The sequence below is a fragment of the Aspergillus novofumigatus genome, assembly GCF_002847465.1.
Source record: "Aspergillus novofumigatus IBT 16806 chromosome Unknown P174scaffold_1, whole genome shotgun sequence".
NCBI classification, from domain to species: domain Eukaryota; kingdom Fungi; phylum Ascomycota; class Eurotiomycetes; order Eurotiales; family Aspergillaceae; genus Aspergillus; species Aspergillus novofumigatus.
The window spans coordinates 2,524,377-2,540,545 of NW_020194274.1; the positions used below are offsets into that span (position 1 = coordinate 2,524,377).

At 51.6% G+C, this 16,169-nt stretch overlaps 6 protein-coding genes across 6 annotated transcripts; all 6 read left to right on the forward strand.

The window, feature by feature from the left end:
- Positions 1-98: 98 nt before the first annotated feature.
- Positions 99-478, forward strand: P174DRAFT_416468 (ATP synthase subunit epsilon family protein; the record flags this gene model as incomplete). Its single annotated transcript, XM_024824503.1, has 3 exons — positions 99-130; positions 202-316; positions 410-478. The coding sequence occupies 3 exons, from the start codon at positions 99-101 to the stop codon at positions 476-478; spliced, it is 216 nt and encodes a 71-aa protein (XP_024687343.1).
- A 311-nt stretch (positions 479-789) lies between these two features.
- On the forward strand, positions 790-3,808 carry P174DRAFT_399740 (N-alpha-acetyltransferase 35, NatC auxiliary subunit). The gene is made up of 8 exons (XM_024823883.1): positions 790-995; positions 1,096-1,163; positions 1,251-1,391; positions 1,458-1,694; positions 1,748-2,206; positions 2,265-2,522; positions 2,576-2,674; positions 2,739-3,808. Exons 1-8 carry the CDS (start codon positions 896-898, stop codon positions 3,678-3,680), a joined length of 2,304 nt encoding a protein of 767 aa, XP_024687344.1. The 5' UTR covers positions 790-895; the 3' UTR covers positions 3,681-3,808.
- A 958-nt stretch (positions 3,809-4,766) lies between these two features.
- Positions 4,767-7,192, forward strand: P174DRAFT_416470 (putative transcription factor; the record flags this gene model as incomplete). Its single annotated transcript, XM_024824504.1, has 5 exons — positions 4,767-5,527; positions 5,589-5,848; positions 5,900-6,034; positions 6,094-6,184; positions 6,247-7,192. 5 exons carry the CDS (start codon positions 4,767-4,769, stop codon positions 7,190-7,192), a joined length of 2,193 nt encoding a protein of 730 aa, XP_024687345.1.
- A 3,601-nt stretch (positions 7,193-10,793) lies between these two features.
- On the forward strand, positions 10,794-12,103 carry P174DRAFT_456415 (glycoside hydrolase family 5 protein; the record flags this gene model as incomplete). The annotated part of the gene is made up of 3 exons (XM_024829427.1): positions 10,794-11,513; positions 11,570-11,984; positions 12,036-12,103. The coding sequence occupies 3 exons, from the start codon at positions 10,794-10,796 to the stop codon at positions 12,101-12,103; spliced, it is 1,203 nt and encodes a 400-aa protein (XP_024687346.1).
- A 271-nt stretch (positions 12,104-12,374) lies between these two features.
- P174DRAFT_437170 (cysteine hydrolase family protein) lies at positions 12,375-13,387 on the forward strand. The gene is made up of 2 exons (XM_024826216.1): positions 12,375-12,432; positions 12,682-13,387. Exons 1-2 carry the CDS (start codon positions 12,423-12,425, stop codon positions 13,131-13,133), a joined length of 462 nt encoding a protein of 153 aa, XP_024687347.1. The 5' UTR covers positions 12,375-12,422; the 3' UTR covers positions 13,134-13,387.
- Positions 13,388-13,635: 248 nt separating this feature from the next.
- On the forward strand, positions 13,636-15,655 carry P174DRAFT_362341 (putative C6 transcription factor; the record flags this gene model as incomplete). Its single annotated transcript, XM_024821853.1, has 4 exons — positions 13,636-13,685; positions 13,756-14,184; positions 14,233-15,244; positions 15,302-15,655. 4 exons carry the CDS (start codon positions 13,636-13,638, stop codon positions 15,653-15,655), a joined length of 1,845 nt encoding a protein of 614 aa, XP_024687348.1.
- Positions 15,656-16,169: the final 514 nt, after the last annotated feature.

Sequence of the window (16,169 nt, forward strand, 5' to 3'; positions counted from 1 at the left end):
GATCCTCCGAAACTCTACACTCGTTCAAGCGTCACATACCCGACGACTTCTAATTCTCCATTCGAAACACAATCCCTCCAACTTCATCCGTCTTCAAAATGGCAGCTGCGTGGAAAGCCGCTGGTTTGACGTATGCATAACCCATCCTACCGACGATGCCGCTTAACAACGCGCGACCGATCCGGTACTGACTTTTTATAGCTACAACCGCTACCTGGCCGTCGCTGCCCGCGCCGTGCGCAGATCTCTCAAGGAGGGTCCTCGTCTCGCTGCTGAGCGCCGTGGACAGTCGGAACTGCGTTTTGCCAAGTGGGAGGTTCGTATACGCATCATTGTTGTGCTGGATTGTGGTGGTGATGGGTACAATGACTGGCTGGATTCGGCTAACGGATTTCTCGCTTGAATACAGAACGGCAAGCAGGGCGAAGTCAAGAGCATCGCCGAAACCAACCAGCAGGCTGCTCAGGAGTCGAAGTAGACTATTTCCTCCGAAGACGAATCGATACGATGATATAGGGAGCGAATTGGGCTATCAAAGGCCTAGGGGAAGCTTTACCCGAGGGGGGAACAACCACTGTAGCAATATTGGCCTGTTTGTTGAAATCAATAGAAGGAATAGTTTCTTCCTGCCATTTATCAGCGTTAAAATGTAGACTCTATCTGGGTGTAGTGTAAGAGTCCTGTAAGCAGACGTTCACTCTCCGCCCACATCAAGTCTCTGCGGCCTTTTGCGTCCTTGTGGGTTTCATTTCCGCGAGTCGCATACCTACTGTCCGCCAACTCCCCGCTCCCATCCTTCCGCCGTCTTGTCCATTTGAGCCATCGCCCCCCAAAGTCAATTTCTTATAGATGTTCAACCTCGCAGCGGGCTGCAGATGGTCGTGGATGAATATTAATGCTGCCAAGTAACGAAGTCCGCGTCCCGACGATGCGAGTCGTCTCGCAGTCGGTGGTCCCACGCGACATCACAGATGTATTCACACAAGCTGCTTCGAGTAAGAAGCCTGTTTTCCTTCGTTGTCTTCCTTTCATATTCTGATTGACCCGCTGTCTGGTGCATCGCAAAGCTTTACTGACCGTTCATCTTTTTGCTAGAACTGCGAACAGGAGAACTCGTCAAAGATGAGTACTTCACGCTGTTTGAGGCAGTCGGCGCCTTGGAGGTGGGTTGCAATCCTTTCAATCTCGCTGCTAGACGATACTCGACCGCGAAACTTTTTCGTTGACTGACCGGTCTTGATTTCCGGCAGATAATGGATTCAAAGATGGACAGTGGGTACCTCGGGCCTGGAGAGAATCACGCACATGCCTTGGAGGACGACTACGACATGATGCGGGAGCTGGCTCCGGAAGAAGTAGTGGGAATCATGGACGAGTTGCTTTGCCATGAGGTGAGTGGGTTCCTCTGCAAAGCCGGCGGTCATCAGTGTTTGACTAAACGGGTTGTAATATGGCAGATGGCGTGGCATATGGGACATCCTCTATCACAGACCCTTTTTACGTCCTTGTACCTCGATAAACTGTTATGGCCGGTACCGAAGACCTTCGAAGATGCTCAGTTTGCGCGTGAAAAATCGGGTAACAGGAAGGAGGACTCAAAACTGTTACATCTTGTACTCCGCGCTTACTGCCTTGCGCTGGTTAAGTGCTGTGATTTTGTCCATTCGCGAGTTTCCGCGGAGTTTTACTACGAAGTTCGTTCTTGAAAGTTTACCAAACGCACCAGACATTTTCTGATTCTCTGCAGGAAGAGGACTTTGTCACTCAGCTTTATAATCGCAGCTTACTGTCACAATTTCATGTGAAACACTTTCGAGACGTCCTCGATGAGGCGGTCTCCTGGACTGAAGCGACAGGCGATGCTCTCGATCATAACTTGCGTGATGCAATCACATCCCGGCTGATCTTTCGACGCGAGTTCCTCCTCGCATTAGGCCACGACATTGATATCTTGGAGAACAAGTCAACCGGCTACTTTGCGTCTTGCTTATCCCAGTTGTCCTCCCTTACCAAATCTGTCACTCTCGGAAAGCCTGTGCCTGATGCCTTCAGTGTGAAAATTCAGCGGAGACTGGCCAGCACGGTGCCGCCTCGGCCCATGGTGAAGGTTAGTTTCGAGGATGCGCTGGCGCATCTGCGACGGTTGTGCCGAGATGCAATTGACCTACAGGAACTCGTTGAGTATGGGGGCCCATACAATTTCAAGGTACTCCAGGCCTTTCCCATATGAAGATGAATCTGAATGTATCTTTTAACGAATTCAGGTCGCCGTTTGGACACTGCTTTCTCGAAAACCTCAACCATCCGTTTATATCCGTTCACTTACCCAAACCTTCATCCTGAGCAACATGACTGTCCTTGGCAAAGTCTCGCTTAAAGGACTTCTGTACGACGAATTGTCCGAATTTGTCCTCTCTTCGAGCGTGCTTCTTGATGCCAACATTGACGATACTGAGGTGCCCTCGGACCCTCGGTTCCAGATTGCCCAGCGGATGGACGCTTTTGTTAAACGTTTCGCTCAGGTGAGGTCCTGCCGCTTCTTTCGCGTAGTCGGCATTTTCTGACCATTATATAGCCCTTTGTAGACACTTTTCGAAGTGCGTGCCTGAACCGATGCCGCATTCGTCGGACACTCTGCCATACAATTATTGATTGGGACAACCTTCAGATGGAGGTATGCACCCCGAGTTGACACAATGAATGATGCTCAGTTCAGACAAATACTGACCTTTGTCCAGGCCGAAGAACTCGACGAGCAACTTCGGACTCTCAGCGAAGAATCTCCGCTTACACTCTCGAACGGTGACGCCACTTACTCTTACCCCCTCAGCAGCTGGGCATACCACCAGAAGCTGAGCCAATTCCGTCTTATCATTCAGCTTGGTTTCGAACTCTCAATATACGCGCCCGAAGAACTTGCTGGCATGTACTGGTATCTTTCTCACATCTGCTCCACGCACCTTGCTCACATCGACCGAATACGGACATTTACTGTCGCTGCCGCCAAACGAAGTCTGGTCGCTATGGCTGCAATGAAGAGCAACTCAGCCGAGCGGCAGTCCGCTTTTCATAAGACGCTTCGACTCCTCGAGAGACTCACCACACATATTGTTGCTATAGACGCCTTTGCGATATCCCTGCATGCTTTGTATGTACTCCTCGCTCGGCACAATCTTCTGCCGACAGCCTCTGCTCCAGGAGCGTACTCCAGCGAGCGGCTGCGCTACGAAATTCGAATGAAGCCTTTCATCCCTATCAGCCTGCCGGAACTGGTGCCGTACGAAGAGTATCGCCGGGAAGCGATTCTGGAAGGGGACAGCGATGACGTTGTCTTAGAACGCGCCTCAAAGGCTATTTCAGAAGCCCGCAAGGCCTGGGAAGCCACACTCGCCAATGGTACTTTCATTAAGAACTCTCGGGGCGAAACATACCAAGCACCGGCCATCGAAGAAGACTGGAAGTCCGAGGTCAAGGACACGATGCGGGCCTGCATAGGCGCAAGCATCGCTATCGAAGCGGTGAAGAAGGCGCTCGCCGACTCTGGAGAAACCAGCTCTCAAGCCAACGGTCATCGCGTCAGCCTACGTGTAGAGGTCCCGGAGGTTGGGTCGAAGGCACGCTGGCATGACTGGTGGGCTGTGCCGCAGGCCACACCGGTCAAACCAGGCAATAAGGCATGATTTGGGGCAAATAGGACGCAATTCGCTCGTCTTTTCCTTTCGGCGACGGGTGGAAGTCTAATCTATCGATTTAAAGAGAATTTTAGATGGGCAATTGAGGATGTCTTATGACTTAATGTATATAGAATCGGATTTGTTATGACGAATGTCAATGTCATAGACAAATGCTGCATAGATATTAATATGAATCAAAAGCTCCAAAGAAAGATCAGTTGCTTAACGTTTACCTATTACTATTGTGCTTTGGATTGATACCTTAAAAGAGTGGAAGTGCTGATAGTTGGTTGTCTAGGGATTGTCTAGGCCAATCCACAACTAGACATCCACAACATCATTCAAGGAAAACACTTCCATAATAACCTTCCATCTTTGCTGACACTGAATCGACGATAATTGGAAATAGCCTGAAATCCAGTGCCACGCGAGATTGATACCAAGATCGACACTGCGCCATCGCAGGAAGCCTCATCTTCCCACAGCTCCAAGTGTATGGCCACCCTATTCTTGGCTCCACTGCCCGATTGGGGCGGCCCAAAGGATTTCAATCTGTCCAGACCAGAGCAAGATCGATCGCCCGGGGCCTCGGAGGAGGCATGATCGACCCTTTTTCTTCTTCTGCGATCTGGAACTCTTTCATCGAGCCCCGACAGGTACCATACTATAATTCCATCTACGTACCTGACCTATGAGAGTGACCGTTTCTATCGGTGTCCGTCGAGACGAACCTCATCCGCCTTTCAGCTCAAGTCCGTTCCCCGCGGTCGCAAGCTACCTAACCATCTCACACGGACTCTTTGGTGTAGCCAATTGCACACTTGCGAACCGCTATCAGTTTCGGCTTCCCTTGGTTTTATCGCTCTGATTTCTACTTTCTTGTCGCAGGACCAAATTTGATTGATCACGAGGATCCCTAATATTTAATTAAAATAGTCCTATGCAAACTCCGCGTGGTCTATCTTGTCGCACAGACAATCTTCCGCTTCTCCTGTCCTCTTCTCCTCCCTCGCGTCCATCCTTCTCCCATCTGCCTGAGGCGGGGCGGTAGGGACGAGAGCCTGGACAGACCGCACTCCAGGGACGCACACAATGCCTACATATCCTATCCGGCGCAGGCCCCGCGAGTGCAAGACCTGCCTTCCCTGTCGTGCGAGTAAGGTCCGTTGCGATCGCAATGTACCATGCGGCAATTGCGTCAAGCGCAACTTCAACTGCTCCTACGGCCGTCCGCCTCCCAAGGAGCCATATCCGCTATCTACACCGACAGCCACGACTGCGACGACGACTCTCCCCAAAACTCCGTACTCCTCCTCTCTACAGTCGTACACTCCGACTTACCAAACGACGAATATCTCGGGTCGCGATGCTTCCTTTGGGACGGGGACAGGCACCGATTCCACCCCCGATCAGGAGCCATTGTCGGATACCGTGATGATCACACAGGGAGAATGGGATGAGATCAACGCTAAAATGCGCGCAATGGAACAGATCCTGGGCAGTTTGCACTCATTGTTCGATACGCACGCGCGGAGGAAACCCGATAATCCCGTCACGGACGTCTCCCCCGAAGGAGAAGGCTCTCCGCGGTCCGAAGGAATCTACGAGCCCGACGTGCTCCGAACGGGCTCCGTCCATATAGGGTCGAGGTCGGCACTCGTTGACATTTTGAACAAGTCGAAGGTTTCCGACGAAACTGCGCAGGCGCTGCCCAAGGATGACCTCCTCGCGGAGCTAGCGATGGGAAACGAGTCGGCCGCGTACCCTTTCGTCGACCTATGGTCTTCAGATCGGTATACATTCAACATCGCTGGTGTTTGTGGGGTATTACCCGATGATGACCAATGTCGACGGTATGGGAATTGGTTTCGATGGTCGATTGATTCGCCTTGCTAATCGAAGTTTTCTCTGCAGATTTATGGGCTTTTATAGAGACATCGCAGCTGTACTGTATCCGGTGCTTCCGGATGTCCCCAGATTAGAACAAGATATGAATCGACTTCTGCGAGGCCGCAAGGCAGCTGGAGGAGTGTACCGGCCAGATACCGATGGCTTGGTCAAACCATTCGGGATGAGCCTGGCGTTTCTGAGTCTGCTCTTCGCCGTGCTAGCCTCCGGATGTCAACTGTCCGATTTGCCAACTAAAGAGCGGCAGTTGACCTCCTGGGTTTATGGTGCGTACTTTTCCATCATCGAGTGGCCTTCCACGGCTGACCGTCTTCCAGTTTCCTGCGCATATCAGTGTTTGCGAATGTTGAACTATGTGTCGCAACCAACGCTTGAAGTGATCCAAGTTCTGTTGATCATAAGTCACGTCTTGTCCTATAACATGAACGCGGGCGCCTCATACACGTTGCTAGGTGAGCGCTCTTCTTGCTTGGCAGCTAAAATGAAACGAAACTCAACGACTTACTCGCAGGGATGACGGAGCGCATGTGTATGGTCCTCGGTCTTCATGTTGAATCATCGGGCTTTGCGAGAGATGTTCAAGCGGCTCGCAGGAGGGTGTGGTAAGTGTCATCCCGGTTGCCCTTTACCCACGAGTGGCACCATTCTTATGAATGCTCAACAGGTGGGCAATGGCTTTTCAGAACAGTCACTTCTCCTTGGCATACGATCGACCATCAATCACGATGGTTAGTCAGCCGGAAATTCCCTATGATCCCAAATCGATGCCCGGTCATCGATCGTATTTTGAGACGCTTTGCCGGCTAGTTTCCGTCATTCTGGAAATGCTGCGCATGCGAATGTATCCGCATCATTCTCAACTGCGATACCACGAGATTAGAGAGTATAAGCAGCGATTCGGACGAATTATTGCCGAAGGTGTCCCGCATTTACGCTCTCCCGACCATTGCGCCACTCTGGCGGATCATATCGAGCGGACAGAGTTACGCCTGCACTCGTCGTACTATCTCTCCGTTATTTGTCGCGTTTCGTTAGACCCGGATGCACATATGGACGACGAGCGGCGGGCGATAATCCGCGAGGATTGCCTGACGAGTCTGATGAACACGATCGATGCATTTGTCGAGCTGCATTCGTTCAACCCGCACTGTTCCCGGACTTGGATCAGCCTGCAGCGCACAATCGCATCGGCCTTTCTGCTGGTTGCCCATCTCGAGGACCGATATCGCGTTCGAACGTATGACCTCATTCGGAGGCTTGAACTTGTCCTGGCGGATCATGTGTATGCCGGAGGACAAGAGAATCAGAACAGCCAGACGGAGTCTGCAAAACATCTTGCCTCGTCACTCCGTGCCCTCCGGCAAATCGGCGCTGCCTTGCGTGCTAAGGAACCCGAAGGATTGGGATCGGGCTCCGAAACCACCAACACGGTTTCCAGCATCACCACCCCAATGCTGATCCCTGTGTCCTCACCGTCGGTTACTCTCGGCACTACAGCAGCTCAGTTCTCCGGATACGTTCCTGCGCCGCAGGGGAAGAACATGCGTACCATCCTCGACAGCGTGTCCGACGTGATGTTATTTCCCAGTATGGGCATGGCAAATTTATGACACGCGATAGAAAGCCCTTTCGTACATTTAGCCCCGCATTTGACACACATACCGATCTCTTGAGATTATTATGGGTAGTAGGCGAAACCCATCAATCCCGCATATACCCGTTTAGATGAGATCGAGAAGCATTTTCACGGCGGTTCTGAGCGTTTGACCTTACCATGCTTCTGGCATTATTTTAAAGGAATGTCGCATTGTCTCACTTCCGAAGCAAAACCCATCCGAGAGTACCTTCCTTACGAGGGGCTGGAGTCCCCTGAATGCTAATGGTAGGAGTGGGTGAATGAGTGATCGCTCCATGTAGGTCGTAAGCTGGGTAAGTGCCGTATTTGTAGTCGACGACGCGGCATTACCGGTCCCTCATGCACTGCAACCATGCGCCCCTGGATTGTCATCCACGAGTCGAGGTAGTCTCGGAGATCGCCATGAGAACCGCTGGTTTGACTGGATGCGGATGGGGTTCGTGCTTCAAGCCGACCGAGGTATTCCCGCTTCGGCCGACAACGAATGTGTTGATTGTCTGACATTGATTTTGCAGATCCGTTCAGGTAGGTATCCGTCCTTACTCGGTTGAAGAGTAGGTAAAAGGAACCGAGCCTGGATTCCTGATGGCCCATTCCTTCAGCTTTGACGTTGTGGTTCATCTCGCAATCAAGTCAGAGGACCTGTCCATCAGCTCTACCTTCATTCTCCCTTTCCAGACTAGACACTTCTCCAAATCCGTTGAAACTTGACATCTACTTACTTCGGTTACACTGAGATGATAGATTCACTACATTCGTCCTAGCCCCATATAATACCCACAACCGATATGAGTTATGACCATAGACAAGGAGAGGTCGGCTGGAATGGGTCGCATCTCATGATGTGCATCTCGTACGGGAGCAACTTGCCAACTTCATTCCGAAGCCACGCTGCAGCACTCCAGCAAATCATCAAACAGAACTAACCAACTGCTTCCTCCTAGCGGAGCCCCCGGTCCACCCGAGAATAGATTATACGGGTCTCTCTAGCTGGAGTCTCCCTCGGGTAGACAGCCCAGACCCAGGGAACGAACAACGGAAGTTACTAGGCCAAGAATACCTTAGCGGAGAGGTAAGTTATTTACTTGCCATATTGACAGTCCGAACGTGGCTCTTTGACTGTTTGACTAACTCTAGTGGGCTGAGGAGACAGCTACTCAGCATGCGGGGTTTATCATTATTGGCAACTGTGCAGGCAGACGGAGTAGTGACCAGTGACAACTATTGCTCGATCGCAAAGAGCGATTCAATTTCGATCGGATTGCATCTTTTCTTAGCTGTAGTTGTTAACTTGTTACGGATACATCCGTGATTTTCGGCTCCGAGGCGGACGCTGGCGGAACTAAGGACTATCAATCTGACACAAGTCGGACATGGATGTTGCATTACTGCATAATATGTCTAGTGCTCAGGATTTCGCTCACCACCTATCTCTGCATTCTATAGTCATACACATCACGAATTGAATGTGGGATTGGACAGCGTGGGGTGAATATGTCGAATGCACTCAAAACACTAAGCGGAAAAGGTGTCAAGTCTACCCCTTCTAGCTAGTGGAAACGAGGGTGCAGCGGATATCCAACAGGATATGTGATCGAAGCTCTCGGAGCCGAGAGTCAAGATACGAATGTCGACCTGGATAACGTATCAGTACCTCCCCACACACCGCAAGTGAGAGATGGAGTAGTCGCGCTAGTATGACTCTGCGCCGTGCTGGGGATTTCATGGGTCGGGATGGCTGATCAGGTCATCTTTGCATTCGGATGAACTCGAAGCTTGCGTCTGAACCATCCCAACAGGTCGCGTCGGCTTCTGATAGATGGAGGATCGTGCCATCAAGCGCTGGGACGCGATCCCGAATCCAACCGTATGCAGCGATTGCTCGTGGCCATTCATCAAAATGCGGTCAACTGACTCAGGTGGTCAGCGAGATAGTGGCTGCAGTCCCATTGAGCAAACAGAAGTTATTAAGGATGTTCTGAGCCGAGTTCCGATCATGGAGCCGCGAAATTCCCTGCACAGAAGATCACCGACGAAAAGCTGTGCACTTCACATGTGAGGCTCTTCAATGTGTCCTGTCAGATCTCCCGGTTATCCGACAGTGAGGGGACAAGATGCAGCTCTTCCTTGACTACCGAGTTCATGCGTGCGTCAATAGTCTGACGCCCTGCGGCTAGTTCTCTTGGTTAAGGTGCGCTCTATCTCGGCGGTGTGATGAGACCAATATCGTTCGATGAATCGTGCGATTGTAGGTTGTACTGCTGTTTTTGCGATTCTCTGGTCTCAATCATCCAAATACATATCCATACTCTCGATGTTGTGCCTTCGGCACCAGGACTGCGGGTTCGGACCCTCGACTAGCTGCTTCATCTTGACACAGTAGTTGCCCGCGTTGGTTCGTCCCATTGACGCATTCATGGGCTGATACCGGGCCTGGCCCCATCGTTCTTGGTGGCAGTGCACTAGAATGCGGATGAGTGAGCAACATATGTGATAGAAGATTGGGTCTAGGGACATACTAAGAATTGATTGTAGACAAAATAGTCATTCAATCTCGCTTGCAGCCTCCTTGACCGTGTTCGATCCAGTATCAGATGGTGTTTCCATCTGTAGCCGGACTACGAACCTTCCTCAGTCGAGGTTGGATCGCTGAAGGCCTCTGACATGCAGAGTCCGCTGAGAAGGATGCATGTGATGGTTGAAGAGCCATTGCTCTATAATCTTTCTCAGAAGCCAACCAAACAGTGATATTATGACGCTTCCTCCCACTGTGTGGGGAGACAGGGAAATCGAGCAGCACGATGATGAGCCTGGTTGCTAACTTCAGTTGAATACAACTGAGAATCAGATTAACCTTGACAATTCATGATCGAAGGTCTTCCGGTCATTATCGCTGTTATGACGGGAGAGGTGAGTTGAAGAATACCATTTTCCCAAACAGGCAAGTCCTGGAGTTGACCGTTTAGACGACGATCACTTGGACCTTTAATTCCAGGGACACCTATGGATTAGACTGTTTGAGCTTATAGTAACCATATTCCATTCGACTTGAGTGGTCGGGTCATGTACTGCATTGTTGCATCTCGTTTCCTAGATCCTTTCCTCGATGCTACCGTACCAGCCGGGTCGCCCCTTAATTCCTCCAACCTCAAAGTCTAGATGTGTATCAACACACCGAGCGTTGTTGAAGATCGCCAGCCAGCAGGTTTCAAAATAGCCATCCAATTTGATAATTGCCGATTTTCAACGTTCTACTCCAGCGTATCTCGGCAGTTTCGACTTCATGGACAGCATGCTAGCCTTGTCTCGGACGTCACAGCCTGCCTGGGGAAACCCGTGAGCATAAGCAAATGATCGGCATCTTCAGGCTCAGGGGCGGCTGATGCCGATGCATTTGAACTATTGAAGCGAAGCATTATTTGCCGTGCTGGGGCGCATTGATCCGCGTTTCAGATTTTTGGGTCGGAAAATAAGATAAATAGACACCTTCATCAACATGTCTGGACAGAGCTGAGAACCACATATCTCTTTTACACCGCTCTTTAGGTCAAAGGCAGTCCGTTACTACAATCAAAATGATTAGGAGGCTCGCAGCTCTCAGCGCTCTATCGGGCCTGGCAACCGCCTGGCTGCCCGAGGTCAACAAGAAGATCACCTCAACAAACGGGACGAACCTCTTCACCAGTTCAAACGGCAAGATACGAGGCGTGAACCTGGGCTCTCAGTTCGTCTTCGAGCCATGGATCGCAGAAAAGGCGTGGTCGGATATGGGCTGCGGTGGCCAGAAATCCGAGTTCGACTGCGTCTCGAGCCTGGGCCAGGCGAAAGCGAACAGTGCCTTTGCGAGCCACTGGGGCTCCTGGATCACACAGGATGACATCGCCGAGATGGTAAGCTATGGGCTGAATACCATCCGAGTCCCTGTCGGGTACTGGATGCGCGAGGACCTGGTCTACTCGGACAGTGAGCATTTCCCTCAGGGCGGGTTGCAGTATCTGGAGAATTTGTGTGGGTGGGCAAGTGATGCAGGCTTGTATATTATCATTGATCTGCACGGTGCTCCCGGGGCTCAGACGCCCCAGAATCCGTTTACGGGCCAGTATGCGCCCACCGCTGGATTTTACCAGGATTACCAGTTCGAGAGGGCGCTGAAATTCCTCGAGTGGATGACCACCAACATCCACCAGAATGACAAGTTCCGCAATGTTGGAATGCTGGAAGTTGTCAATGAGCCTGTTCAGGATGCTGGCAAGGTTGGCTCAATGCGGAGCAGCTATTATCCCAATGCTTTCAAGGTGCGTATCTTTCATACAGGCATAAAAACAATGCTCACCCTCACGCTTGACCACAGAGAATTCGCGCTGCAGAGCAAAGCCTCAACATCGATAGAAACAACTACTTGCACATCCAGATGATGGACAAACTTTGGGGCTCGGGTGATCCCACCGAGGCTCTTTCTGACACCTACTACGCCGCCTACGATGACCACCGGTATCTAAAGTGGGCCAGCGTTGCCGTCTCCAAGGACAGCTACATCAGCACATCCTGCAGCGACCAGCTCAACAGCAACACCCCGACCATTGTGGGAGAATGGAGTCTAAGCGTTCCTGATAACGTGCAATGGAACTCTGACTGGTCGCCCGACTCTAACAAGGACTTCTACAAGAAGTGGTTTGCCGCCCAGGTCACGGCATATGAGAAGCAGCAGGGCTGGGTTTTCTGGACGTGGAAGTCTCAATTGGGAGATTACCGTTGGTCGTATCAAGGTGGGCTGCTCCTTACCGATGATATGTGATCGAAAGATGCTAACTCTTTAGATGCTGTTGCGGCTGGCGTTGTTCCTACTGACCTCAACTCTCTGGCCGGCCTGAAGGTGTGTGGTTGATGCAATGGCAGATCAGTGAACAGAGTCAGCAGGACTTGGATAATAATGTGTTAGAACTGATGTTAATTCCTGTATGTGTTCAATGAAGAGTTTATATAGTGTGCCTCCACCTGGGTAAAGCGCAAGGCATCAAAGTCATCACTCCGCAGCACCATTCAGCTAAGAAATCATTTGCTATTAAACACCTTTCCTTCTCTTAGAAGACTTGATAAAGCGCCCAATACAAAGAAACAATGTGACTGGACCAGGCCGTCATAAGGCTATCTGAGGTCTGCAATTGGTCAACAGCCGGTACCGGCTTGTCTGAAGCGGAACCGGGATGTTTGGATGTAAAAGGCGATGTGCAATCACAACCATACCTAAGCTCATCTACTTTTTCACGTTGCACTGCGGCTCATTCAAGTTGCACTGTATTCGCTAAGACTTGACTTTCTGCACAAGCTTTTTCCTCGAGCGCCACCCGAATCGAGTGCAACATGACCAAAACCGCCCTGCTCGTACTGGACGTCCAGGACGGGATCGTCGAGCGCCTAGATGACCCGATACTTACCTCGCACGCCTCGCTCCTGTCATCAAAGCGGCCCGCGAATCCGACGTCAAAGTCATCTACGTCAAGACAGCTTTCCGGGCAGGATACCCCGACACACACCCGCGCAGCACCATGGGTACTCGAGTCCGAGAATCACAGTCCTTCTGCGAAGGTGACATCTCCGTGGAGATCTCTTCTGTCGTGGCGCCGAATGCCAACGAGCCGATCATCACTAAGCGCCGCGTGTCGGCTTTCACCGCGACGGATCTGGACCTTGTGCTTCGCTGTCTGGGAGCGCAGCATTTGGTCGTCGTCGGGCTGATCACCAGCGGTGCGGTGCTGTCGACTGTTAGGCAGGCTGCTGATCTGGACTACCAGTTGACTGTGCTGGAGGATCTGTGCATGGACAGAGACCAGGAAGTTCATGACATTCTGATGAAAAAGGTGTTGTCGAGACAGGCGCGGGTTGTTTCCTCTGCAGAGTGGTTGGCGGACACTTGATTGATGATGAATCCGGCGACAGACAGGGCGACAGAGCGACAAAATGTCCAGTGCCAAGCTAGGGAGTCTTGCTCTAGTGAAGGCAAAATAAGATGGCGGGAAAGGAATTCATCGGGCCCAGTCGAGTGAACTCGTCGCCGTCTTGCGGTGATCGAGTTTGAGGCCGCTACAAATTTGTACACAGATTGATTTTATCACAATCAACGGATTCACGCAGTCAAGGACTAGATCCAGAAGTTTCTGTTGAATCTTACTGTAAGATCAGCGTGCATACGAATCCTTCCTACACACAGACACACATATTTGGCGTCTCCCTTATTTTCTGCTTAGTCACCATCCAGCAGCAACAACAACGCGACTTCAAGTCTGAATTTTTTTTCCCTTTCTTCCTCGCTAATGCTACCATATTATTAGACGACTAGTCCACTCAGTATGGTTTTCCATTGCAATTAATTGCGCATGAGGTTGAGCCAATTGATGAATATCAATAATCATTTCCATCATGGTCGTCGGAGATAAAAGGCCACGGGCCGGGGCGTGCACAACTTGCCGGTAAGATGAACTACACTGAATACTCTCCGGCGTAGGAATAAAGCTGACCAACGCAAAACGCGCTGCTCAGAGTTCGCAAGAGACGCTGTGTCCCTGCTGGGGACAAGTACAATAATTGCGAACTCTGTTTGTCCCTGGCGATTCCGTGCAGCCTTAGTACGGAACCCGGGGTGTTTGCTGCTGCGACAAATGGCGCTGCGGCGGCGGCCCATCATCATCATCATCACCCTGTAGCGGAGAAGCTGCCAGCGCCTGAACCTCCACGGGCTGCTGTGATCAAGCCGGTGAGAAGGATCCAGGAGTTACCGCCTGTGGAACCTCTGCTGGATCTGTATTTGCTGGCCACGCCGGCTCTCTTTCTCGAGCTGGTATCTTTGTATTTTCGGTCTATCCACAACGTTGCGCATACATTGTTTCACGAGGCCAGCTTTATGCGGCTGCTGAATGAAGGCCGAGCGTCGTTGATGCATGTGCATGCTATGTGTGCGCTCGTTGCGAGGTATGTCAGTCGATGCTCAAAACAGTTGCAGAAACTGATCAATGGCAGATTTTCGAAGAATGCTGTTTTCAATGGTGTTGCTCCAGAGTCACGTGGTAAGCTCTATGCCGGCGAGGCCATTCGCTTATTCCAGGAGAGGGTGAACTATCCCAGCTTGGAAACCGTTCAGGGAGCGGTTCTTCTGGGGCATCTCGTGGGAGGAGAAGGAGATGCGCAGGCGAAGCAGGCCTACATCGGCATCGCCCGCACACACGCCGAGGTGCTCTCTCTATGGGCCATGCCGCCAAACTCCACCGTTGTGCATCGAGAAGAGCGGCGGCGGACGTGGCTTTCCATCCGGATTGCGGATCCGTGGACTATCATTGACATGTCTGTGAACTCGGGGGCTTCTCTCCACAACCTCAATGTGCTCCCCGAGGTAGACGATGTGGCGTTTCACACGTATGACCCGGAACTCTTACGAGAGGTGCCCGTCCCATCCTCGTCAAGATGTGACATGTGGGCGCAGATGGCCGGGACGTTGGACATTTACACCCGAATCAGCGTCCTTCTAACGCGACTCAGTCGTGGGGTGGTTACCTTCGACGCCTACCTCAGCGAGGTCCCCTTGTTGAAGGAGTGTCTGGACGGATGGGTTCGGGGATTGCCTCCAACATTGGCCTATAGCTCTAAGAATCTCACGTTCTTTGCTAAACAGGGCCTGGGCCGAAATTTTCTCGCCATGCATATTGTCTACCACCATTTCCGGCAAATGCTCTTCTTTCCCGCCCTGGACGCACGAGCAGGTCGAAACGCAGCGTCAACCGCAGATGGTATTGCTCAATGCAGAAAAAGCGCCAATGCGATCTCTGAAATCATCGATTGCTGCACAAAGGTGGATGATTGCCAGCTCGACTACTTCCTCTACGGGCACGTGGCCATCGTCAGCTCTTGTGTCTACATGCAGGTTTTGATGCTGAGCGAGGAGTTGTCGGAGCTGAGTACCGCACGGCAACGCCTAGTCTCGAACTTTGAATACCTGATGGGATTGAAGACACATTGGCCCGCGGTCCGGCAATCGGTGAGTCGTCCCTACTGTCGCCCAATTCAGCTATGTTCCTGATGCTAACAATTCTAGATTGCCCGCCTCCGCGACTTTCAAACCACTTACCAAGATACCATGAGCAATCCGTTCACCTTGGACCACTGGCTGGCCCGCTTTGTCATCGAGCACAGTGCCATCCTGGCGGAGCGGCAAACACCCGGACCACAACCCTCGAGCATCCCGCGACCATCACAATACAACACCGGCGATGAGTCTGGGATCCTCGGGCTCACGGGCAGCCTCAAAACCGAGTCTTCGCTTCTGATTCCGCCGTCGCACACACGAGTATCTGACCGAGAGAGCGGCAAGCTGTCTGCTCTCCTCAATGACCACAGTCTGACCAGCGAGGCGCTCGTGAACAACGCTCTGAATTGGTTGTTGGAGTAGTTGCCCGTCGGCGCGCAGCTTGAGCGCGACTCGAGCTGCACTTGCACCATCACAACCGTCCATCCCAGAAGGGGAGGGTACCTGGTTTACAGCCGCTTCAGGGAATAGCGTCTGAGCTCCTTTCTGGCACTGATCACTGTCGAGCCGATCTTCGGTCCTAATGGAATAACTGAGATCTGTACGACCATATTGGTGGACGGCGTCGCGTCCATCTGTGCAGCACAAGGAGGGTCCACCATTATGAGAGACTGAAGTGAAATCTGCGCCTATGTGTTCTTGATTCTCTATGCTCGAGACAGAGTCACTGAACGCGGAACTCATTTCTCCGTCGTGATCAGCCGCAGCATGACACTATGTCCCGGGCATTTTGGCAGATTACGCAGAGAATCTGCAACCTATAAATAACCCGGTTTCGGTTTTAGTCGAGATCCACTGATCAGTGACGCTCTGGTGGGAGTTCGGTAATGTGTGAGGAGGAAGTATACGGCACGGTATATAAGATATCATTGTGAGT

Excerpts from the sequence above, each read along its gene's own strand:
- P174DRAFT_399740 (XM_024823883.1), top strand. The coding sequence starts at position 896 with ATGCTGCCAAGTAACGAAGTCCGCGTCCCGACGATGCGAGTCGTCTCG. Across the intron at positions 2,523-2,575 it reads TTGTTAAACGTTTCGCTCAG|CCCTTTGTAGACACTTTTCG; the intron begins GTGAGGTCCTGC and ends ACCATTATATAG. Across the intron at positions 2,675-2,738 it reads GGGACAACCTTCAGATGGAG|GCCGAAGAACTCGACGAGCA; the intron begins GTATGCACCCCG and ends ACCTTTGTCCAG.